We start from the raw sequence: 26303 nt of genomic DNA, 5'->3' as shown, positions 1-26303 counted from the left end.
TGTTATTTTAAAAAGAAAAATGTTTTCTTTTGCAATCACTTTAAAGTAAAATGTGTTAAAGAGAAAGCCACTGGAGGTAATAATAATAGTAAGTCAATAGAATGACTCTTGACTCATAACGGTTGATGTAATTCACTATAACCTGATATTACCAAAGCTGCAATGATCTCAGAGACTGCTACACAAACATGGGTATTGGCTCACAAATGCTCCCACCTCATTTTGTCCAGACCAACAATAACAGCAGAGACAGTGAAAGTCCAAAAGTTTAGCCAAAGATTTCGTAACATACCGGTACTGCAGCAATAACAGCAATGCACTATGGTAACTTAGGCTAATAAGGTGCAGTCACATACTACAAAACAGGAACCACTGTATTTCAAAATCAGTTACAAAGGCTCTTCTATTATTTTTCTGTGCAGGATTATATTATTTATAGGGAAAGAGAGTTCAGCTTTTTGATAGCAATAGTTTTTAGAGCCCAGCAAAAAAGCAAGGCATGGTACAGGTATGACGGCTATTTTATGGAAAAGGTAAACCTACCATTTAAAGCAAACCTTTGTCTTGCTAATTCCAATCCGAGCCTTGCCCGCAATTCCACCCAACTTATATCATGTCGTTTTGGGGGTCGAGGCACATAGTCATGGCACATGAATATGTTTGTTATTTGATGCTTTTCTTAAATTTAGAATTAAAAAAAAAAAAAAAAAAAATGTAGCGCACCCCCTTAAGAGCCTGCAGATTAACTGGGATCCCCCACCCTGCACAGCCAGGCACACAAACCTTCACAGGCACTCCAGAGTCAGAGAACAGTTCTTGGCTTTGTTTTTGTTATTTATTGAGGGATAACAACTTGGATAGGGATGGGAGGTTATGGGATGCCCACTTGTCTTCAACAACAAATTTTTGAAACAACTCTTCCTATATACAGTCTCTATATACAGTCTCTATATACAGTCTCTATGTACAGCTCCACTTCTTCCTCCAGCACTCTCTTGCTTGCAAAACCCAGCTGGATTACTGTAAAGTTCTAACAGTTATTCAGTCAGATTAAAAGTAATGGCCAGTTACAGGCAGGAACCCTATGTCCCTTGGTTGTGTAGAAAAATTTCAGTGTCAAGCCTGCATTACGTCTGTGGCTACTGATCCCAGCACCACCTCTTCAGGCACTGCCAAGCCACTTGGCTGCAGCTGCCCCTTTCTTAGCCCTTCAGGCTATCTTCTCCCCGCAGTCCTCCAGACACACAAGCCCACCTGGCTCTCTTAGGAGATCTACCAGTAGTGCTGTCCTGCTCCTGCTGTTCTCTTTCCTTGCTACTGTGCCCCCAAGTGTGTTTTGGCAGGATCCTTCCAGCTCCTGAGCCCTGGCCCGAGGTCAACCCCCCCGCCCCCAGACAAGGGGAGCATGCTCAAGGGCCATTGACAGCCTCCTCAGCACTCCACCTCCATCTTCCACCCAACTGCCCTGAGTCATGCCTATTTATGAGGTGGCCTGCCCTCTGCCAGCCCTTCACTGGGGATTGGCTAAGGACCTCATAAATATGCCAAACAGCTCCTCCTAACCTAAATCCGCTATGTCTAGCAGGGGCGGCCCATCCATTGAGGGCGCAGGGGTGCCGCCCCCCCCCTATTCATGCTTCTGGCCCCCTAATCTACATGCAGCCATCCAGCACTCCCCAGCTCCCGACAGGAGGAAGGAGGTAAGGAGACAGGGGGGGGGATGTGTCACCTGACTGACTGACTGACTTGACGACCCGACCGTCCGGGGGGTGCGCATTGGTTTGAAGCCCACCCCCCCGAATTTCAGAGCACCAGCCGCCACTGATGTCTAGAACATTCTCCAATGTACTAGAAAACAGAGAGACTGCTCAGATGAGTCATCCAGCCCTAAGTCCCTGAACCCTGGCCCAGACTCATAGCTCAGGCTTAGCCCTGAGCTAAAACAACTTTTTACCTACACTAACAACAAACTTATCTACATCTAACATGCATACTAAAGGGTGCTACAGAAATATCCCTTCTGAACTTGCAGACATCTCTATTAAGCCCTATCCCATTTCATTCAAATCCTAAAAATCTGTGCTGGACAGAATACTAATGCCACTGACCTGTACGTATGTCGTGATTGATTCCTTCCACAGATATAACAGCATTTCCAATTCCCCGTCCATACGTATCCTTCACAATGCCCTTAATCCCTCGGTGAACCTGAAGAAACAAAGGAAATAAACACAAGACCGACATTAATAACGATCAGCTAATGAATTTTATTATTCAAAAATGCAAAGAATGACAAGCTTGTAAGAAATTTTATTTATTTTCCATATACAATGGATATAAAAAGTCTACACGCCCCTGTTAAAATCTATGGTTTCAGTAATGTTAAAAAATGAGACAAAGATAAATTATTTCAGAGCTTTTTCCACCTATAGATACAATATACACTGTACAACTCAACTTAAAAATAAACTGAAATCTTTTGGGGGGGGGGGGGGTAAAAATAAAAATCTAAAATAATGTGGTTGCATATATGTGCACATCCTCTTATAACTGGGGATGTACTGTAGTTTCTATTTAGTTTCCAAGCCTTGAACTGCAAAAATACTATGCACATACAGGTGCTAATCATGAAATTAGAATATCATCAAAAAGTTTTTTATTTCAGTAATTCAATTCAAAAAGTGAAACTCATATATATTATATAGATGCGTTACACACGGAGTGATATATTTAAAGCATTCCATTCTTTTAATTTTGATGATTATGTCTTACAGCTAGTGAAAACCCAAAATTCAGTATCTCAGATACACAATCACAGTCAGTGATGATTTGGGGAGCCATGTCCTCTGCTGGTGTTGGTCCACTGTGTTTTATCAAGTCCAAAGTCAGTGAGACAAAGCCCTCTATCAGGAAATTCTAGAGAACTTTGTGTATTCCTCTGCTGACCAGAGATGCTGATTTCATTTTCCAGCAGGATTTGGAACCTGCCCAGACTGCTAAATGTACCAATACAGTAGTTATCTGTCACTCACTTGCCTGCTATGCACTATAGTGATATGATCTACAGATCCCACACTGCTGTAGTCCTGCCCAGTGGCAGAACTACCAGGGTCTCAAAGGTCATACTTGCGACTGGGCCCTGATGTTCCACCACCATGGGGGGGCCTCAAGACGGTAGGAAGTGGCCAGCTGCAGAACATGAGAAGGGGCCCTGGGATGGGGTCGGGGGGGGGGGGGGTCCTTCATGGTTTCTTGCACCCTGAGCCTGAAGGTTTTAGTTACGCCTCTGGTCCTGCCTGGGTCTATACCATCATTAGTAGTGGCTGGGTGGATGAGAAATTAACCCAATGGACTAAAGCATTGATCAATTGAATGGACTCTTGAAGGAAAGGAAGACGAAAAAAGACCAGGAGGGTCTAAAATGTCAGATTTGGACCTACCAGTACTGTATCTATATTGTATGGTTTTGGCAGTTATGCCCAAATTATGGTTGTAAAACTATTTTATCTACTATGTTTTTATCTCTCCTTTGATTAATAAATAAAGATGTCTTTTTAACGATTATGTTATTTTCTTATTGTTGACAACTTCACAGCCTTTAAAATCCTACTTTTAAGAAGAAATATGTGAGTCAACTCCCCCTTTTGGGGTTGAGTTTTCTGACATTTTAGACCCTCCTGGTCTTTTTTCGTCGTCCTTTCCTTCATGATGCATTTAAACAAGGATGTGGCTTATACCTCTGTAATAACTTACAGGATTTTACTAATCTGCTATAGTGATATTCAGAGTAATAATAAGAACTTTAAAGGGGTTAAAGGATTACTCAAATAAAATAGCTAAACACATCACTGAAATAGGAAGTGGCTTACCTGCTAAATGTTTTGTAAAGTAATGCGCTCAGTGCTGTGATCCACCCACACTACTATGATATATGACTATTCTCAAAAGGAGTAAGGACAGATAATTCATAGACAACTCTACCCCACTCACCCAGCGCTATGGATATATTACACAAAATTATAAATATTAAAAGCATAAAACTATATGTTAGAGCAGCTGCTATTAAATACACATATATCAAATAATCAATGTGTGAAATAATTCCAGAAGATTGGGTATCCCCTAAAAGAAAAAAAAACTCCACACTTTGTAAAACACTGTGTTGCTCCAGGACAAAAAAAACTCCATTCAAAAATTCAGGCTCAGAGAGGATATTGAGGTGCACGAATACAGTGGAGATGATGACAGTGACAGCTAACGCGTTTAGCACCCAAGCTGGTGCTTAGTCATAGCTTATGACTAAGCACCAGCTTGGGTGCTTAACGTGATAGCTGTCAGTGTCATCATCTCCGCTGTGGGCATGCACCTCAATTTCCTCTCTGAGGCTGAACTTTGTTTTGCAAAGTTTGGAGCTGTTTGGAGAGTCGGTGCATAATACTGGTTGGATCAGCGCCAAGTAGACCAGCTCCTAAGTGTGGTGTCTGCTGAGAAAGGGTCTGTTCCTTGGAGGCACGCTGACATTTGAATCCCTTGAAAGGCGTAACTTACAATTACCTGCTGGTGAGTGAGCACTACCTAAGGGGATCACAGAAGTGCGGTGAAGGTGCACTTTCGAATATTGAGCCCGGATGATTGATTTACCTACCCTGTCCACTGATTATAGTACCAATATTTACATTGAAGACCTTCTTCACTTTTATGTAGTGGGACTTAAGAGACTAAGACTTAGCGCTGCTAGTGTGGAGTTTTTTTCATTTAGGGGATACCCAATCTTCTAGAATGATTTCACACATTGATTTTTTTATGATATATGACTGCATATTATAAGGAGAGTGAGAACAGTTTTCAAAGTTTTCAGATTTCGTGCCACTGCTGTACCCCCTGCCTTTGCTTTGGGCAACATTAATTATTATTGATGCCCACAGTGAGCTTGTTCCTTCCTGTATGGCCCCGTTCACACTGGGGGGACACTACTTTGCCGGGCGACCTCATAGGTCGCGGCACGCTGCTCGCCCCGCAAACTCGGAGCGGCCGGCACGGACTTCATAACATTGAAGTCTATGCAGGTCGCTCCGGGTCGCCCCAAAGAAGCTCCGGACCCTTTTTCTAAGTCGGAGAGACTTGTGTCGCTCCTATTAGAACGGGTCCGCAGCTTCTCTATGGAAGGCGACCTACGGCGACCTGTCAGGCGACCCAGTGTGAACGGGGGCTAAATCTCTCTGTTGGCCATCAAGCTTATAAATCGGTATTGATTTAGCAAAAGCAAATAGGCTGTTCACTTTGCAAGGGAAGTTGTGCTTTGAAAGAGAATTGTTTCCAGAGTCTAGAAGTTGGAATTTAACTTTGTAAACAATACCTAACCATGTGCAAGGGGGAATAAAATGCAGTTTTGCTTGCATGTTTGGATGATGGATGTCAGCAGAGCTTCACCTCATCCACTAAGCTATGGAGAAAGTTCCCTTGCAAATTGAACAGTCTATTAGCCTTTATTAAATCACCCCCTACACAAACTGAAAAATGTCTTGATTTTTAATGAAACACAAACATGAACTAAAGAGCGTTTAACTGCTTTCCTAGAAATTTGCACTCATTTTTAAGTGAATAAAGTGTGGAAAAAAGCAGTATAGTCAGATTTGATCATTCTATTACTGGATTTTATCATTTCATTTGCAATATACAGCCAAATGCAGGTGTTTTAAAAGCTGTATCTATTCAGCCAAAAGAGCATTTGTGAGGTTTGGAAGATATTGTGAGCCAAAAGAGATTTGTGAGGTTTGGATTTAAAACTTGGCTCACAATTGGAGTTCCAATTTATAACAAAGGTGTTCAGTAGGGTTGAGGTTGGGGCTCTGTGCAGGTCACTTGAGTTCCTCAATATATAACCAAACCAAACCATTTCTTTATAGGCTTGCTTAATAGAAAATGACTTTCCCCAAATTTATGCCCCAAGCTTGAATGTGCACCGTTATCTTAAATATCTTTGTATGCTCTAGCATCATATGTACTCTTGATTAGAAACATCTGAACTCTGAATAATTTGGAGGGTTGGACACTTTAAGCCATAGAGTGCATAATTAAAAATATATACATAAATAAGGTTTTTAAACATTTCTAAATATTCAAAAGATTATTTTTTATTAACAACAAACTGATCTCTTTTAAATGTAAATCCTAAAATGGAAAACATTTAGAAAAGACTGATGACTGCACCACATTGTAAGTTGCTCTATCCACTCTCTGAGTTACCATAGGAAAGGATACTTTCACATACATATCTGCAAAGATTTGTAGTAGTTCTTTTGCCTAAAGTGAACTCCAGTGTTTTATATTCCTTACTCTTGGCTGTCCTAGGCGTTCTCTCAGCCGATTTTTGCCACATTTCATTTAAGGTGGAAATACTACAGCAAATTCTATTTCACAGATAATTTCAGCACTTTATAGAGCGTTTCCCAACTTTCATTTGCCAAAAACATATGCCATTCTAAGCCAGCTGTAATCCATTCTTTCCAGTGGCTGGAAGATAAAATAGGAATTCTCTATCGTTGTTTAAATTTTCTCATTTTCTACATTATTTTTTAACTCCATACTTGTTAGGTATCCATTTATTATTTATTCATTTATCTGTTTTATCCCTTTTCACTCCCTAGGTACTTAATACTTTCCATTTTAGAACTTATATAAGAAATATTTAGCAGCAATACAGGGGAAAAAAAAACAGCTATTCTGCTAGCATTAAAAACAGACCAAAAATTGTATAGTGAGATAAACTTTTATGTTTCTGTTACAATAAATAATTTACTTTTTTAACAGCAATGTTGTAGCAGGTGCCCAGGAAAGGTAAGCAGACTGTTACAGAGGTTAAATCAGTTTGAACGACAATTGCGCGGAAAGCAAAATACTGTACCCAAACTAGATTTTTATAATTTTTTTGAAACAGACAGAGCTTTCTTTTGGTGGTATTTCATCACCACTAGATTTTTTTTTTGCTAAACAAACTAAAAAAGACCAAAAATTGTGAAAGAAAAAGTTTTTCTTAGTTTCTGTTTTAAATTTTTTTAAATAAGTAATTTTTCTCCTTCACTGATGTGTGCTGAGAAGACTGCACTGATGGGCACCGAATAGCACTGAAAGGCTTCACTGATGGGTGACACTGATGAAGCTGCACTGATGGGCACTAATGAGGCTGCACTGATATGTGGCACTGATAGGCACAAATGATGGGTACTGATAGGTGACACTGATGGGCACTGATAGGCAGCACTGATGGCATTGATAGATGGCACTGTTAGGCTGCACTGATAGGCATCACTGATTGGCACTGGCTGACAGCACTGATTGACAGCACTGGTGGCAAATAATTGGAAGCACTGGTGGACACTGGCTGGCAGCATTAGTGGGCACTGTGGGGGCTGCACTGATAATCAGGACATTGATGACCAGTGCCCTGATTATCAATGTATTTGACCCCTGTGTGGATTTGCCGGTTATCGGCTCTCCTCTCCTCACGCACTGTCAGTGTGTGGAAAGGAATGCCAATAACCGGCATATCTTGTTTACACTGTGATCAGCTGTAATTGGACACAGCTAATCACTTGGTAAAGAGCCCCTGTGATTGGCTCTTTACCCCGAACTGTGATCAGCAATCACAAATCCCTTCTGTATGTGTGCCGCAGGAAGTGCAATCATGGGAGGACTGCCACTACATTTTCCATACATTTACCAATATTAGAACTTGGCATTACGTTTTCACAGGTATCAGGGGTTGGTGTTATACTGTGTATTTACTGACGCCATATGTCAGCATTCTGGCTGCACATTCCGTATATGCAGCACCAGATGTTGTGGCTATCACATTGTTCAAAAGAGGTTATATAGATACCTGCTCCATGAAGACAATCAGAGACTCTCTGTTATTTTCCCACTGTTCAGCCAATTCACTCTTATGTGGGTATTTGTCACAGTCCAGGTATATGGAAATCTCAAAGCAATTGGTGTGGAGGTAGCTGAAGTCATTGATACCTAATGGCAATAATAATAATAAAGAACGTGCATAAAATACAAGAAAAAAAATAAAAAAGCAGTAATAAAACAGTAAAACTAACCGAGAAGAACGGAGTCCATTGCAGAAAGATAGTTGGACATTAGTTAGGGATGGACCAATACTTGCCGATACCAATTACCGATACCTATTTTTTTTTTTCGTGTGGTGCAGTGCATTTTGAGCCCACACAAAATGAATGGGCTCAAATTGCACTGCAAAGAATCGCATGTGATTTGAACAGGAATGCGGGGTGATTCCTGTCGGAATCACATGCAGTTTCCAGCACTGCTCTTGTGTGAACCCAGGCTGAAGTCACTATGACAAGCCTGGGTTCACACAGCAGCAGTGTGGGAAATCACATGTGATTTGGACACAAATCGCACCACATTCCTGTTCAAATCACATATGAGTCTTAGAAGTGTGACTTGAGCCCATTCATTTTTGTATGGGCTCAAATTGCACTGCATAAAAAAGGTATCAGTTTTGGGTATAGGAGCATTTGCACGAGTATTAGTACTTGTGCAAATGCTTATTATCGGCATCGATACCGGTATCAGTGCAACACTAATTCTAGTCTTACAGTACATTTATTTAAAAGTTGCAAGAAACCCTAAGTGGAGTGAAATTGATAATATTTTGCCATTAGATGCACCTTTCCTCCATTATGGAAAGGTGCCTCTAATGGCAAAAAGACCATGTAATGATGGGACTTTATTTCTGCCTCAAAATGGTAAATCACACAGTTAAAAATTCATAAAGTGTTATTACAACTATTCAAAATATAAAACCAACACAATATGTATTTAAAAATGTATGTTGTCCAAGGGTCAATACATCAGACGAGTTGTGTAAAGCATATGAGAACAGGTCAATATACAGTGCCTTTCGAAAGTATTCAGCCCCCTTGAACTTTGCGACCTTTTGCCACATTTCAGGTTTCAAACAAAGATATAAAACTGTAATTTTTTGTGAAGAATCAAAAACAGGTGGGACACAATCATGAAGTGGAACGAAATTTATTGGATATTTCAAACTTTTTTAACAAATAAAAAACTGAAAAATTGGGCATGCAAAATTATTCAGCTTCCTTAAGTTAATACTTTGTAGCGCCACTTTTTTCTTCGATTACAGCTGTAAGTCATTTGGGGTATGTCTCTATCAGTTTTGCACATCGAGAGACTGACATTTTTGCCCATTCCTCCTTGCAAAACAGCTCGAGCTCAGTGAGGTTGGATGGAGAGCGTTTGTGAACAGCAGTTTTCAGTTCTTTCCACAGATTCTCAATTGGATTCAGGTCTGGACTTTGACTTGGCCATTCTAACACCTGGATATGTTTATTTGTGTACCATTCCATTGTAGATGTTGCTTTATGTTTTGGATCATTGTCTTGTTGGAAGACAAATCTCCGTCCCAGTCTCAGGTCTTTTGCAGACTCCATCAGGTTTTCTTCCAGAATGGTCCTGTATTTGGCTCCATCCAGCTTCCCATCAATTTTAACCATCTTCCCTGTCCCTGCTGAAGAAAAGCAGGCCCAAACCATGATGCTGCCACCACCATGTTTGACAGTGGGGATGGTGTGTTCAGGATGATGAGCTGTTTTGCTTTTACGCCAAACATAACATTTTGCATTGTTGCCAAAAAGTTAAATTTTGGTTTTATCTGACCAGAGCACCTTCTTCCACATGTTTGGTGTGTCTCCCAGGTGGCTTGTGGCAAACTTTAAACAACACTTTTTATGGATATCTTTAAGAAATGGCTTTCTTCTTGCCACTCTTCCATAAAGGTCAGATTTGTGCAGTATACAACTGATTGTTGTCCTATGGACAGAGTCTCCCACCTCAGCTGTAGATCTCTGCAGTTCATCCAGAGTGATCATGGACCTCTTGGCTGCATCTCTGATCAGTCTTCTCCTTGTATGAGCTGAAAGTTTAGAGGGACGGCCAGGTCTTCGTAGATTTGCAGTGGTCTGATACTCCTTCCATTTCAATATTATCGCTTGCACAGTGCTCCTTGGGATGTTTAAAGCTTGGGAAATCTTTTTGTTCTCCACAACAGTATCTCGGACCTACCTGGTGTGTTCCTTGTTCTTCATGATGCTCTCTGCGCTTTAAACGGACCTCTGAGACTATCACAGTGCAGGTGCATTTATACGGAGACTTGATTACACACAAGTGGATTCTATTTATCATCATTAGTCATTTAGGTCAACATTGGATCATTCAGAGATCCTCACTGAACTTCTGGAGAGAGTTTGCTGCACTGAAAGTAAAGGGGCTGAATAATTTTGCACGCCCAATTTTTCAGTTTTTTATTTGTTAACAAAGTTTGAAATATCCAATAAATTTCGTTCCCCTTCATGATTGTGTCCCACTTGTTGTTGATTCTTCACAAAAAATTACAGTTTTATATCTTTATGTTTGAAGCCTGAAATGTGGCAAAAGGTCGCAAAGTTCAAGGGGGCCGAATACTTTCGCAAGGCACTGTATGTCGATCGACGTGTTTCGCGGTGTTCCCCGCTTTCTCAGGACCCCGGACGATGAGGAGGAAAAACAAAAAACACAAAAAGTTTGAAAGAAAAGAAAAAAAAACCCCATCTACTTTTTAATTACACAATTTTCATTTTTTTTATACACAGCATACAATTCCTTAGCCATGATGATTCCTTAGCCTGGTTCTTGTCGTTTGGGTTCTCTCCTCTCCAAGGGTTGCCAGGGAGTTGGATGGTGTCAGGTCACCCTTGGATTCCTGGGATTGGAGTTTGGGTTTTTTTGGAAGATGGAGGTGAATAGATCAAACTTCATGTGGTTTATTTTTTTACCCCCTCTTTTTTTCTTTCTTTTTTTTTTTTTTTCTTTTTCTTTTTTTTTTTTTGTACAAGTCTGACAAAAAATGAAGGGGAAACTAGCTTCCAGGCAGCATGTTTTCCAATTTCAGTGGTAAAAGTGGCACAAATGGTTGCAAAACTATTGTAGCCCAACTGAAGTCACAGTAATAGATATGCAGTCAGATAGACACAAACTCATAGTTTTAGCTTCACTTTCTGTTACAGCAGTTGTGCAGGGTGTCTAATAGGACGGTGCAGCCCAGAATTAGGGGTTGATTTACTAAAGGCAATTAAACTTGTCATTTTGCAAGAGCAGTTGATCTTAATAAATGAACAGAATCTCTGCTAACTTCCATCATGCAAACATGTGCAAACAAAAATGCTGTTTTTTTTATTTATTATTATTTAGTTGTATATGATTGGGTATTCTTTGCAATGTGAAGCTTTATGTCATTTACTAAGCTCTGGAGCAACTGCAATTGCAGAGTGCAACTGCACTTTGTAAAGTGCACAGTCTATTTGCCTTTCGTAAATCGACCCCTTAGGCTGGCCATACACTATACAATTTTCTTATTCAATTTCCTTTAGATTTACCTTTAACTATGTAGTGCAAGGGCCTGCCTGATTGCATACAAATTGAAAGTGTTTAGGTTTGACCCTATATTACATGGTTTTGGTAAATCTAAAGGAAAGTTGAACAAGAAAATTGTATAGTGTATGGCCAGCCTTAGACTCACTAATCAGCACTCAGTAACACACCTGGTATGACTTGCCCACTCCAATTTTTTATGAATGAACATATGATCAGGGGTGTGGCTGTTACTCAGCACTGCCAGCATAGAGCACTGCAATGTGAGCAGAGGAGGCAGGATTTAATGGTATTTTATTAATTTTATAGCACAAATTAGTCTCAAAACATAACATGAGTACAAAGAGGTAAAAAAGGTGTTTTGTAATTTCGGAATTGCAGGTAGAGGGGGCTACAATTAAACACAAACAATGTCAGATCCTTTACTAAATGAAGGGTGGGCCGATTATTCTAGATATTCTATTATTCCCCTCCCATTTGGGGCTATATTTCGTGTCCAAATAGATTTTTTGAGACATGTGAGGTAAAGGTTTTTGTACATATTCTCTTTGGTATCCTTTTTACCTTTTTGATGTTCTGGTGCAACAATGCATAAATTTGTTTTTCCCTCTTTTAGACACTTTTCCTGTACCCAATGCTCCTGATGAATGGACGGAGGTCCAAGAAACGTGTCGAGCCTACGAATAACTCAGATGCATTATCCTATCCCATTTTTATCTAGTTATCAATGAATTGACAAACAAACAGTTTTTATATTGATATTATTATGTTTAGAGATCCTTTGTGAGATCCTATTCTTATGTATTTATGTTTTCTATATAAATTGTATACTGTGTATTATGTTGTTCTTTTACAAATTTTGTAATTGCTTATAATCACATGTATTATATATTATATATACTCATCCATTATACAATAAATTTCCCCTCTCTCTTACTTAAATGCCTCATTTAAAGTCCCATTTTTTCCCCCAATTTTTTCGATATATATTAGGGATGGAGGTTTTCTAAGTATACAACATATGGCAGACCATAATCTGTTTTTCTAGATATATACTTTTTTTTCTGCAGTTAACGTGCTTGGTAAATCTCTTCTACGACACACGTCTATGGACTATGTGCAGCAAAGAGTATTTAGATATCTGTAATGCAGAGGATGTGTAATTAAACCCAGTTGAATTGTTGGTATGTTTATTGTGTCTTTGTTGATTTTTCACACAGCTGTTTTTAATAACTGCCATTTACTGTACCATTAAATGTAAATAGGATGGTTATAGACTGAAATTTCCATTGAGCCTCTTATTCGTCTGGAATTGAGAACACAGCTAATTTATGCTGGCTCAACAGGTGGCCCCATAAAATACAAGGATCCTTTGTCTTATTAGATTTTTTCTTGTTTGTTGAGCATTGCAGTGTGTGGAATGAATTAACTGTGTACATTGTTATCCACATGACCACCCATTGCTGGAAGAGCCCTTGGGAAGGCCAGTAACAGGAGGAATAATAATGCAATACCATTATTTCTTATGAAGGCAAGTTAGGGGCTCATCCACACATATGCATGCATTATTGTGTAAATAAAGTGCGCTAGCTGTTATGCGTTGTAAATGCGCGCTGACATGCGATGTGATGCATTGATTAAATGCAGTGCAGTGAATGCTTTTATTCTTTTTTTTACAGCTGCATGCAATTTCTATGTGCTGCAGTGCATTGTTATGCCCTACAGCATGCATCACTAAATAGCAGACTGCGGTCTAGAACCGGACCAAGAGACGGGTCTGTCCGGACCGCCACGGCCTTGCCATTCAGCTGCCTGTGTCTCCTCTATTCCCACACTCTCTGTCCAGATCCACCATCACCCCCCTCCTCCGCCCCACTGCAAATCTTCACAGCAGGACAGAACACAGGAGTGCCAATCTGCCCAGACAGAGGGCAGGAGCAGCCCCCAATCCTCGAGTTAACCAGCAGTGATTGGCCACAACGACACAGGGCGGTCCCTGCAACCAATCACCCATTAAACATCAGGAAAAGTTGAAAAGCTCCCTCCCTCCTCCCAGACCCCATGCACCTCCTGCCCCCTGCCCTGCTGTGCAACTATGTAAGGTAGGACTGGATGCAGTGTAAAGGGGGCGTTGTTGTCTAAAGGGAGGGCAATTATCTATATATCTTAATATACCTTAATTAATCTATAGGGGAGCTGTAATGTAATGTTGGGTACTCTGATCTAAATGGGGTGGGCTGTAATGTAAAGGAAGGCTGTCCTATAAAGGGCTAGCTTGATATGTATAGGGGGGGGGGGGGGGCGCTGCATTGTAAAGAGTGGCGTTGTAATGCAAAGCAGGGCTGTGATGTAAAGGTGGGACCTGTAATGTAATGGGGTTGTAATTTAAAAGGGGGGCTGCAATGTAAAGGGGTGGCGGTGATGTAAAAGGGGATGCTGTACTGTGCAGGAAGCAGTAATTTAAAGGGGAGTTGCAATGTAAAGGGCAGACTGCAATACAGGGGGGGGGGCTGCAATGGAAAAGTGGGCAGTATTGTAAATGGGGGTTGTATTGTAAAGGGGACGTCATAATGTACAGAGGAACACTGTGATGTCATGTAAGGTGGGCTGGGATATAAAGGGGAGCACTGTAATGCAAAGGTGGGTCTGTTATGCACAGGGGTGTATGATGTGAAGGAACTATGAACTCTGTAATGTAAAGGGGGACTTCAATATAACAGTGGGGACTGAGATGTAAAGGGGGGCTGTATTGTAATTAGGTGCTGTATTGTAAAGGGGGTCGGAAACTTAAAGAGGAGCACTGTGATGTAAAGGGGGGGGGGGGGCTATGATAAAGCAACAGGCCACTATGAAGTAAAGGGGGTCTGTGATGTAAATGAGGGAATGTTGATGTAAAGGGGAGGACTGATGACACTGATGAAAAGAGGGGACTGTGATGTGAAGGGGGAACAAGGACACTGATGTTAATAAGGGGTTGTGGTGTGAAGGATCTGAGTCACAGAAAAGAATATGAGATTTGAACCTCTGCTGGAAGAAAATTTTACTGATTGGACTTCCGTGAATTTTAATTCATTACCCCTGCTTTACAGCAACATGCTGCACTGCAATAAAAGTACATTTCCAACTGTTATCAATGCACACCAACAGGATGCTACAGTTAAGGAAATTGGAAAAATAGTGCTGAACCCATAAAGTTACTGGTATTGCTATCCTAAAGTATTAATGTCGATGTAAATGATCTGGTTCCTGGGCATGCAACTTCTACACCCCAGAGGATCCTCACGTTTTCCTTGGCATGTAGTGTAATGCAACAAAAATGTAAATTAAAGCAACAAACCAAAACTAAAAGGTCTAGATATGACTTTATTTCAATCTGGGGGGGTCTAAAAACACCCCCTTTACTAGGACTTAATTGAAAATAATGTGAACAGACATGAATTAAACTTGATCTTTAATTTTATTTCTTCCAGTGTGATTACAAGCACAGGTATAGTTAGCAGTTGATTTGGCTAGCAGTGGAGTGGCACTTCAATTTACATTTTTGCAATAGGACATAAAACAAACTACCTTGTTCTTGTATTGGTACTGAGCTAGCAACATCGCCCAGCACAGTTTATGTGAATGAGCCCTTACATGTTCTAAAATGTTGTAAAATGAAATATCTCTTACAGGAGCACCCCAATCATATATTTCGTTTTTATTGTCAGAGTGGTATAGATTTATAACCAGTGGCGGCCCGTCCATTGGGGGCGCAGGGGCGCAGCCCCCCCCATCCATGTTTCCGATCCCCTAATCTACATGTAGGGCACCAGACGCATTGATTCCAATAGGTAATTTTTTTTTGAAGCACGTGATTAGAGCCAGAGGCTCTAAAAGGCTTCAAAAAAGGGTGGACTCGGGGCGCAGAGCACTGCGCACTGAGCCCGCCCAGTTTTATGGCAATAGCGAATAAATATTCGCTATTGTCACACTGACTCTCCTCCCAGCCAATCAGGAAGAGGGTTGTGAGACCCCTTTCCCGATTGGCCAAAAGGAGAAGCGATCTTACTGGCCAGTGGCCAGGAACAGACAGAAGTCACACGGCTGGAGGAGAAGCACAGCGGCTCAGCCATCCAGTACTCCCCGGCTCCGACAGGAGGGAGGAGGAGATAAGGAGGCAGGCCCTTTGGGGGGGGGGAATGTGTCGCCTGCCTGGGGAATGTGTTGCCTGCCTGCCGACCGACCGACTGTCCGTCAGAGGAGGGGGGGATGCATTGGTTTGCCGCCCCCCGAATTACCGAGCACCAGCCGCCACTGTTTATAACCATTTTTTAGAGAATAGGTTTTATTGAGGGCTTACACATAATTACAAGCACACAAGAAAAAATAGAGACAGTATCATATATAAATATTTCAACAGTAGAGATAGTGTCTACATGTACAGTATGGCGATATAAACCAGCACTAATTATACAACAACACATTTCTTACTATCAATTGAAGATCAGATAGCTGACATTTGATGGTAAACCAAATCAACCATAAAGAAATATAAAAAAGGGACCTATTACTCTAATACTAGGAAGTGTAGTTGAATCCAGTGTCTGGGGATTAGGACTCAGGGCTGTCGAAAAGAGAAAAAGAAGTAAGCCCTTTTTAGCTGGCACTGCTGTTAGATCCAATTTTAATTGCTATCTGTGTCCTCATAGGAATTAATTTATGTTGTCTCTCAAGGACAGGAAGTGATGGAAAACCTCCCAAACAGACACATAGTACAAAAAAAAAAAAAAAAAACCTGTATGTGTTAGACCCCCTGTCAACTTGTTGAAGCTTTCTGTGACCCCATTAGCGAGAATTTTCCTTCCCTACACAGGATTCTTCCCTACTTTGTCCAACATCTAAATGTTATATGTCTGGTAATCAATGTTGAAAAAAAAACCTTAGATCTTAGAAAATACATTTTTAATAAAATAAAGGAAAAAAAATGTTACAATAGCTAGAATTTAGTGTAGTCAGGACTATAGAAATACGAAGAAGGGGATATTGCTTTTTGTTCTTTTCACTTTCTATTGTGATGCTGATATTATTCTGCACTATTCCCTCAAGCCAACAAACAGAAAGCCATAGCCAAGCCAGCCCATAGACTTCTATGCAGAGCACTGAGAATCATGGGAGTTGTAATTCAAGACAGCAGCTATATATTGGAGTTTATGGACCCTGTGCACTGTAATTCCCAGGAGACATTGGGGCAAGGAGGAGAAGTGTAGCTGCAATTTAGGTGACCTTGCTACTCTTTATGCTCATCTGGATCAGTGTTGACAACTGTCAGTATTTTTACTGGCAGTCAGTAAAAAACAGGCACTTTTCTCCTACCAGTAAATGACAGTGATAGGAAAAGGTTGCCAGTAAAAATTATGACTGTGACACTTAGCTCCGACCTGCACCGAAGGGGGGGAGGGCCTAGCAGAGGCGGTGCCTGAGCGTGTCATGTGATGTCATGGTGCAAAGGGGCAGAGTGGAGTGGCTGGAGCCTTGTGTGTGGCTCTGTGGGGCAGGAGCAAGGCAAGCTGGGAGCGGGACTGTCAGTGCGGTTTGGACTAGAGAGGACTGAAGGGACTTCCTGGTGTGGAGAGAGTATGTCACTGTGACTCAGGAGGTGAGGTGTGGGTGAGATGTCATCATCATCTGTGCTGCTGCACACTACTATCAGTGTCACTGTGAGAGTAAATTTCATGTGTGTGCCGCCCATTCTAATTTCTTACCCTCCTGAGCCTGTCCCTAAACTACTTACTTACTATATCGAAAATTAACTAAGAAATATGTTTTCTGCTCTCAGCCCCCATTCACATCGGGCTGATTTGACATGTCAAATCGCAAGCCAAATCAAGACCTATCGGTCGCAACAGCACTGTTTGAATCGATTCAACTGCCACTTTGCGGAGCCGTGCCGATTCCCAAAAGTAGTTTTTGCACTACTTTTGGTGACTTCGGGGGTAGTTTCAGTAGACATCTGTGCAGGAACCCACACAAATGTCTGTCAAATCGCCCCAGAACTCGCACTGACATTTGGGTTTCTAATCGTGCAGGTTCAGCTGAACTTGCACAATTTCAAACCCGCCCTATCTACGTTATATCACATTGCTGATTGAATATTTTACTTGTTTGTCGCCTAAATACTGAAATTTTTACTTGTAATTTTGTAACTTTGGAAATGCCAGTAAAAACATGGCTGTGTCAGTAAATTTTGGGTGTCGTGCCAGTAAATATTTATCTGATAGGTTGGTAACACTGATCTGGATGCCCAATGTCATCTTATGCCTAGTCCTTATTAGTAATCACCCTTTATGCTAAATTGTGTTATTACCATTGGTAATCCCTTTTTAAGTTAACTTCTTTATCAACCATATCAGGTGACAATATATGAAGTTTGCCCTTACTAACTGGTTTAGTGTCCGTTTACTTTGATGTAGTACTACCACTGGGTACTAACCAGGAGTTCCTATTGGGGTAGCGCAACATTAGTATTAGGGTCTCATTTTATTGTATAGTCAGCTTGATGGGCAGAGGGGAAGAGAAAATACAATTGTCAGTTTATGCTCTTTTATTTATTTCATACTTAGAATGGTACATTTTTGTACCATAGTGGCAAGTTATAAACGTATCTATCAATTAAGAAGTAATTTTCCTGTTTTTTTACACAAAATTGACAGAAAGCTCTAGGAGGTTTTCTTGTCATTTGTCCAGTCCAGTCGTCCAGTCGTCTTATCATTTGATTATTTATTGCAGGGCTATGAAAATGTGTATAAAAGATAGCCAAATCTTTTCAGAGGCTGACAGTCCCATGTCATCAGGGCTTGTAAATGAATATGACAATGTTTCCTAAATTACACTACACACGTCCATCATGACTAATATAGATCACTACCAAAAATTTCGATGTTAATAGGAAACATTGCCTGGATGGATTGTCAACCCTGAAACACATTGAATACCCTTTATACACTTTTTAAATCCCTGAACAGTAGCGGAGCCAGAGGGCTAGCTGGGGTGGCAATTGCCACCCAAGACAAAGTCCTTGCCACCCCTGTTGCCACCCCGCTGAAAACATTACACTGATTTTTACGAACATTTCCCAAATCTCCCAGCGGACGTGAATGCATCCTTACGCAGCACGCACAATAGTGCCGCCGCAGCGTCCTGTTGTTGCTGCTACACTTTTCATTGGTTAAGCTGACACGCAGCTCCTTCATGCTCCAAACAGCTCCAAAACAAAACACAACGCAGCAGCACACACAGGATCGATGAAGAGCGTTTTGCTGGTATGTACGGCTTTTATTGGTATTAAATTAAACAAAGTACTGTTTTAGTAAGGGAGACGTTGCACTATAGTGCTTAGCATTAATGCTTTGGGGAAAACATTTGAGTCAGATTTAGAAGAACTTAAGCATGAGCTTCATCAAACGAGACGGCTTCTTTTAAGAAGGGAGAAAAGTGGAGAGAGACCAGCTTCTCTACTTGAGTTTGTGGGGTTTTTGGAACCTTACAAAGAGATTTTCCATGAACTTTTTAGGCTTAGTAAAATTTCGGTTGTGATTCCAGTTAGAACTACAACCTGCGAAAGAAGTTTCTCTGCCCTTAAATTAATAAAAACCCACCTCAGGACAATGGGAGATGATAGATTAAGTCACCTGGGCATACTTAGTGTTGAGTCAAGGAGGGCATATTCCATTAATATGGAGGACTTTGTAAAACATTTTGCTTCATCTCACCAGAACCGCAGAATTATGCTGTTCTGAATGTTTGTTTTTGTGAACTTGGTGGTGCCATACCACTAGGTAGATGCAGGTCATACCTGGTACAACTATTGAAGTTTATCATTAGAGTCAGTGTTAAAGGGCTCTATGTTTTTTTGTATTGTTGTTCTATTATTATTCTTGTGGTACATATTTGAATGTGTACAACTGCCTTGTCCTGCTCTGTTTTGACAGGTCCAAATTTACCTCAGTTTTTGTTTACTACTGGACTTGATTAGTCCAAGGAGCACTTTGAATACTTGTTGTTCTATTTTTGCTGTATACTTAATACATATATAATTGTGTACATTTTGGAAAATAAACAACTTTAATTTAATCTATATACATTTTGTGGAAAATAACTTATTTTTTGTGTAATCGAACACTCTGTATATTGACCCCCCAAAATAATACCTTGCCACCCCTGTTTTAAAAGTCTAGCTCCGCCACTGTCCCTGAGACAACTGTTTGGTGCTCTTTTTATCAATTATGGGTGGGGTTCTCAATTTGGGAGGCCACGATTTAGGAGGGCCCCCTCTTCTTGCTAGAACATCCAAGCTTTCATCACTAAGCCCAACCAACATCTTCTATTTTGATGTATTAATGAGTTAAGTCCAGCACCTCATCTCAACTTTTGTGGGGGTTTTCCTGGTTTTTGAGAGCCCGAAAGTAAGACTTGTGCTTTACAGTTTAAAAGTCCATTCCATTGCCCAATTCAAGTTTGATACACCTAAACTAAAGACTCCCTCTGTTCCTGAAATTATGATGACACGATGCTGGACTCTTTGGACCCAAATTATATTTTCACTGAATGACGAGAACAAATGTTGGCAAGTTTCTTGAAACATCTACATGCAATTATGTCAGTGCTGCATTTAAGGAATTATGTAGAGGTAGTGCACTTACTGCCAGCCACTGTGTGCCATGAGGCCCCATTCACAGTGCCCTCCTCTTTGTTAAAGTCTTCAGAGTGGCAGGGCCTTCGACTGGAGTCAGTCATATGCCGATGGGTGGAGGAGTATGAATAAGCCAGCCATCGGAACACATGATCATCTGGTGTTCCTGTATATTCCTGGGTCTTCCATGGTGAACGCACCATGTCAAAGGGATATGACACCACCAGCTCCCCACCCTGCAGGTTTCCTCCCAGTACAAAGGGGATCTTTTCCATCCATGTGATGAGAGCACGGGTCTCGATTGCCACCTACAGGCAAAAAAACAATGAACTAATGTATTTGTGAAAGACAAAGTGGCTTAATCAATAAAAACGTCAAGGAACAAAACGCATAAAGTTGTACCTGTACAATGCATCCGGAAAGCATTCACATCGCTTCGCTTTTTCCGATTTTTGTTATTTTATAGCCTTATTTCAAAATGGAAATGATTCATTATTTTCCTCAACGTTCTACAAACAATATACCATAATGACAAAGGGAAAGAAGTTTGTTTGATGTCTTTGTAGATTTATTATCAATAAAAAACAAAAAAAAAAAAAAATCACATGTACAGTATCTCACAAAAATGAGTACATTACTATATATTATTATATCTTTTCATGTGACAACACTGAAAAAATGATACTTTGCTACAATGTAAAGTAGTGAGTGGACAGTTTGTATAACAGTGTAAATTTGCTGTCTCCTCAAAATAACTTAACACACAGCCATTAATGTCTAAACCGCTGGCAACAAAAGTGAGTACGCCCCTAAGTGAAAATGTCCTAATTGGACCCAAAGTGTCAATATTTTGTGTGGCCACCATTATTTTACTGCACTGATTTAACCCTCTTGGGCATGGAGTTCACCAGAGCTTCACAGGTTTCCCCTGGAGTCCTCTTCCACACTTCCATGATGACATCACGCAGCTGGTGGATGTTAGAGACCTTGCGCTCCTCCACCTTCCGTTTGAGGATGCCCCACAGATGCTCAAAAGGGTTTAGGTCTGGAGACATGCTTGGCCAGTTAATCACCTTTACCCTCAGCTTCTTTGGTCTTCTAGGAGGTGTGTTTGGGGTCTTTATCATGTTGGAATACTGCCCTGTGGCCCAGTATCCGAATGGAGGGAATCATGTTCTGCTTCAGTATTTTACATGTTGGCATTCATGGTTCCCTCAATGAACTGTAGCTCCCCAGTGCCGGCAGCCCTCATGCAGCCCCAGACCATGACACTCTCACCACCATGCTTGACTGTAGGCAAGCCACACACGCTTGACACCATCAGAATCAAATAGGTTTATCTTGGTTCGAGTAATCCATGTCCTTAAGCTGCTTGTCTTCAGCAAACTGTTTGCAGGCTTTCTTGTGCATCATCTTTAGAAGAGGCTTCCATCTAGGACGACAGCCATGCAGAACAATTTGATGCAGTGTGCGGCATATGGTTTGAGCACTGACAGGCTGACCCCCCACCCCTTCAACCTCTACAGCAATGCTGGCAGCACTCATACGTCTATTTCCCAAAAACAACCTCTGGATATGATGCTGAGCATGTGCCTGTTCTGAGTGGAACCTGTCCTGTTAAGCTGCTGTATGGTCTTGGCCACCATGCTGCAGCTCGGTTTCAGGATCTTGGCAATCTTCTTATAGCCTAGGTCATCTTTATGTAGAGCAACAATTCATTTTTTTTAGATCCTCGGAGCGTTCTTTGCCATAAGGTGTCATGTTGAACTTCCAGTGACCAGTATGAGAAAGTGAGAGCGATAACACCAAATTTAACACACCTGCTCCCCATTCACACCTGAGACCTTGTAACGCTAACAAGTCACATGACACTGAGAGAAAATGGGTAATTGGGCCCAATTTGGACATTTTCACTTAGGGGTGTACTAACGTTTGTTGCCAGCGGTTTAGACATTATTGGCTGCGTGTTGAGTTATTTTGAGGGCAGCAAGTTTACACTGTTATACAAGCTGTACACTCACTACTTTACATTTTAGCAAAGTGTCATTTCTTCAGTGTTGTCACATGAAAATATATAATAAAATATTTACAAAAATGTGAGGGGTGTACTCACTTTTATGAGATACTGTACATAAGCATTCACATCCTTTGCCATGACACTCAAAACTGAGCTCAGGTGCATCTTGTTTCCACTGATCACCATCACTGAGTCCACCTGTTGTAAAATCAGTTGATTGGACATCATTTTAAAAGGGGCACACCTGTTTATATAAGGTCCCACAATTAACAGTGCATGCCAGAGCACAAACCAAGCCATGAAGTCCAATAAATTAACTGTAGACCTCCGAGACAGGATTGTATTGAGGCACAGATCTGGGGAAGGATACAGAAAAATGTCTGCAGCATTGAAGGTCCCAATGAGCACAGTGACCTCCATAATCCGTAAATGGAAGAAGTTTGGAAGCACCAGGACTCTTCCTAGAGCCAGCTGTCTGGCAAACTGAGTGATCGAGGGAGAAGGGCATTTGTTAGGGAGGTGACCAGGAACCCGAGGGTCACTCTGAAAGAGCTCCAGCATTTCTCTCTGGAGAGAGGAGAACCTTCCATAAGAACAACCATTTCTGCAGCACTCCACCAATCAGGCCTGTATGGTAGAGTGGCTGGACGGAAGCCACTCCTCAGTAAAAGGAACATGACAGCCTGTCTGGAGTTTGCCAAAAGGAAGCTGAAGGACTCTCAACCCATGAAAAACAAAATGATCTGGTCTGCTGAAACAAAGATTGAACTATTTGGCCTGAATGGCAAGTGCCATGTCTGGAGGAAACCAGGCACCGCTCATCACCTGGCCAATACAAATCCCTACAGTGAAGCATAGTGGTGGCAGCATCATACTGTGGGGATATTTTTCAGCAGCAGGAACTGGGATACTAGTCAGGATTGAGGGAAAGATGAATGCAGCAATGTACAGAGACATCTTTGATGAAAACCTGCTCAAGAGCACTCTGGAGCTCAGACTGGGGCGAAGGTTCATCTTCCAACAGAATAACGACCCTAAGCACACAGCCAAGATAACAAAGGAGTGGCTACAGGACAACTCTGTGAATGTCCTTCAGTGGCCTTACAAGAGCCCAGAATTGAACCTGATTGAGCATCTCTGGAGAGATCTGAAAATGGCTGTGCTCCAAAGCTCCCCATCCAACCTGATGGAGTTTGAGTGGTCCTGCAAAGAAGAATCGGAGAAACTGCCCAAAAATAGGTGTGCCAAACTTGTAGCATCATACAAAGACTTGAGGCTGTAATTGGTGCCAAGGGTGCTTCAACAAAGTATTGAGCAAAGGCTGTAAATACTTATGTACATGGGGATTTTTTCAATTGTTTATTTTTAATAAATTTGCAAAGCTTTCAACCAAACTTCTTTCACGTTTCGATATAGGGGATTATTTGTAGAATTATGAGGAAAATTATTACTTCAATCCATTTTGGAATAAGGCTATAACATAACAAAATGTGAAAAAGTGAAGCTCTGTAAATACTTTCTGGATGCACTGTACATCCATCACAATCTATTTTGTATCGGCATAGGTATAGTAAAGTGAATTCTAATAGCCTGATATGGGATAATGCACTTTGAAGTTTGTGACAAAATAAAAACAAATATTACATAGGGGAATCATGGTCATAAACAGGAACTGTGGGGATTGGTAGAATAAGATAATGCAGTAATATTATTTTTTATCAAAATGAGGGTTAATTGCAAATATATAGTAGGATGTTAACATAGCAACACCCGTGGAGGCACAGAAAGGTTTGTATCCTTATATGTAATACCGGTAGCTAAGTTGTATAAACTGTTGCTAAGCAAAAATACAAAGGCAAGCAATGTTTATTTGTACTTCTATGTACAGTATCTAAGAAAAGGGTTTAATAAAGGAAATGTATTTTTAGAATATCACCACCTTAACCTTTCTTTATAGTAAATTCCCTTCATCACATGCATACCATTTAAAATTTCCAATAAGGCTCACAGCAGATGTGCTTGCTCTGGCTCTAGAAATAGGACAAAGGCACTAGAGCTCATTCCCCTCCACTCTTCTACTGCTTGTTTTAATAAAAGACCATACAAATGGTGGCATACTCAGTATAGTGCAGTGAAAATGTGCAAAATGCATTAACTCTAGCATCCTATCAGATTTTAGATTGCTATAGTAAAATCAGTAGAAAAAAAAAAAAATCAAGAAAATTGGTTGGTATGGGTTATTGCATTATACATACAGTATGACAATTTGCACTTAGTATTGACTTCTGGTATATGCCTACACGTCAACTTCACAGCAAATAGAGGTGAAGAGTGGTGCTGAATCTGAAATAGTTTTGACTATTCGATATTGTACCTTTGTGACACAAATGTAGCTATTTAGCTGCTTCATAGGCCACTGGGTTACAATGGATGAAAACGTGAAGTGCAATAGATAATGAAGCATCAAAGAAATAAATCAAGAAGATTATTAGGTAGAGAAATATCACTCCTTACTCCTTAGGTATATCATTCTTTATTTACAGTTAATAGCCTGTGCATCTCAGAGGTTACATAAATCCCCCTTTCCTCAGGGATAACAAGTGCAGAAGAATACCCCCTTTTGGTTCATTTCTCCCACCCATCGCACACATTTAGCTCCTTATACAACCCCATTTCCAAAAAAGTTGGTATGCTCTTTAAAGTCTACATAAAAACAGAATGCAATAGAAAATATATCAAATGTTTAATTTCTTCCCACCTACGCTTTTGCCAAAAGACGGTTACAGTGTGGGCTTCCAGTTCTGGGAGGGCGTCCATGGACGTTCGCTCAGAACCCCACTTCCCGTGTGCCCTCTTAGGCACGCACCCAGCGCACTCTGTGACTGCTCTGTCCTTATGACACAGCTGATCACTGATCTCAGTAAGAGCCAATCACAGTGGCCCTTTACCATGTGATCAACTGTGTCCAATCCCAGTCGAACACATGTAAACAGACTTGCCGGTTATTGGCAGTCCTTTCCTCCCATGCTGTGTCTATGTGAGGAAAGGAGAGCCGTTACCCAGCAAGACTGTCAGTACATTGTTTACACTGATAATCAGGGAACTAATCATCAGTGCCCTGATTATCAGTGCCCATTAGGGCAGCTTATCAGTGCCCATCAGTGCAGCTTATCAGTGCCGCCTATCAGTACCCATCAGTGCCTCCTCATCAGTGCAGCCTCATCGGTGCCTCATGATCAGTGCAGCTTATCAGTGCCCATCAGTGTCGCCTCATCAATGCCTTTTAGTGCAGCCTCATCAGTGCCCATCAGTTCAGACTCAACAGTGCACATCAGTGCAGCTTATCAGTGCACAATAAAGAAGAAAATTTACTTATTTGCAAAATTTTATAATAGAAAACATTTTTTTTCATTTAGCAAAAAATGAAAAACCCAGTGGTGATTAAATACCACCAATAGAAAGCAATATCTATCTAAAAATATGATAACGATGCCATTTTGTGTACAGTGTTGCATGACCATGCAATTGGTATTCAAAGTATGACAGTGCACTGAGGCCTGGGCAGGAAGTGGGTGAATGTGCCTAGTATACAAGTGGTTAAACTGAGAAAATTTGCAATTTTGAACACGTCTCATAAAAGTTGGGACAGGGCAATAAAAAGCTGGCAAAATAAGTGGTGCTAACAAGAAATAGTTGGAAGAACATTTTACAAATAATTAGGTTAATCTGCAACAGGTCAGTAACATGAATGGGTATAAAAAGAGCATCTTAGAGAGACAGAGGGGTTGATTTACTAAAGGAAAATACACTGTGCCCTTTGCAAAGTGCAGCTGCACTCTGCAAGAGCAGTTGCTCCAGAGCTTAGTAAATGAACAGAAGCTCTGCTGACTTCCATCTTCCAATCATATGCAACCAAAAATGCTGTCTTTTTATTTATTTTTTTGCATGTGATTGGGTATTCTTTGCAAAGTGAAGGTTTACATTTACTAAGCTCCGGAGCAACTGCCCTCGCAGAGTGCAACTGCACTTTGCAAAGTGCACAGTCCATTTGCCTTTAGTAAATCAACCATCTCAAAAGTCAAGATGGGCAGAGGTTTACCAATCTGTGAAAAGCTCTGGCTAACAATTGTTAAAATTTTGAAAATTGTCATTTCAGAATAATGT

The 26303-nt window shown here is 40.9% G+C and overlaps 1 protein-coding gene across 2 annotated transcripts in view; it reads right to left on the bottom strand.

Moving 5' to 3' along the window:
• Nucleotides 1–26303, bottom strand: part of CPXM2 (carboxypeptidase X, M14 family member 2) — a 163432-nt gene that overhangs the window by 10132 nt on the left and 126997 nt on the right. For both annotated transcript variants that reach the window (XM_082267448.1, XM_082267447.1), the window contains 3 exons: nt 20133–20430; nt 7880–8019; nt 2109–2208 (listed from right to left, as the gene is read on the bottom strand). In XM_082267448.1, the coding sequence (XP_082123574.1) occupies nt 2109–2208; nt 7880–8019; nt 20133–20430 (538 nt within the window). The remainder of the gene's footprint in view (nt 1–2108; nt 2209–7879; nt 8020–20132; nt 20431–26303) is intronic.

The sequence above is a fragment of the Pelophylax lessonae genome, assembly GCF_965119305.1.
Source record: "Pelophylax lessonae genome assembly, chromosome: 9".
NCBI lineage: Eukaryota > Metazoa > Chordata > Amphibia > Anura > Ranidae > Pelophylax > Pelophylax lessonae.
This window is presented reverse-complemented; position numbering and strand designations above follow the sequence as displayed.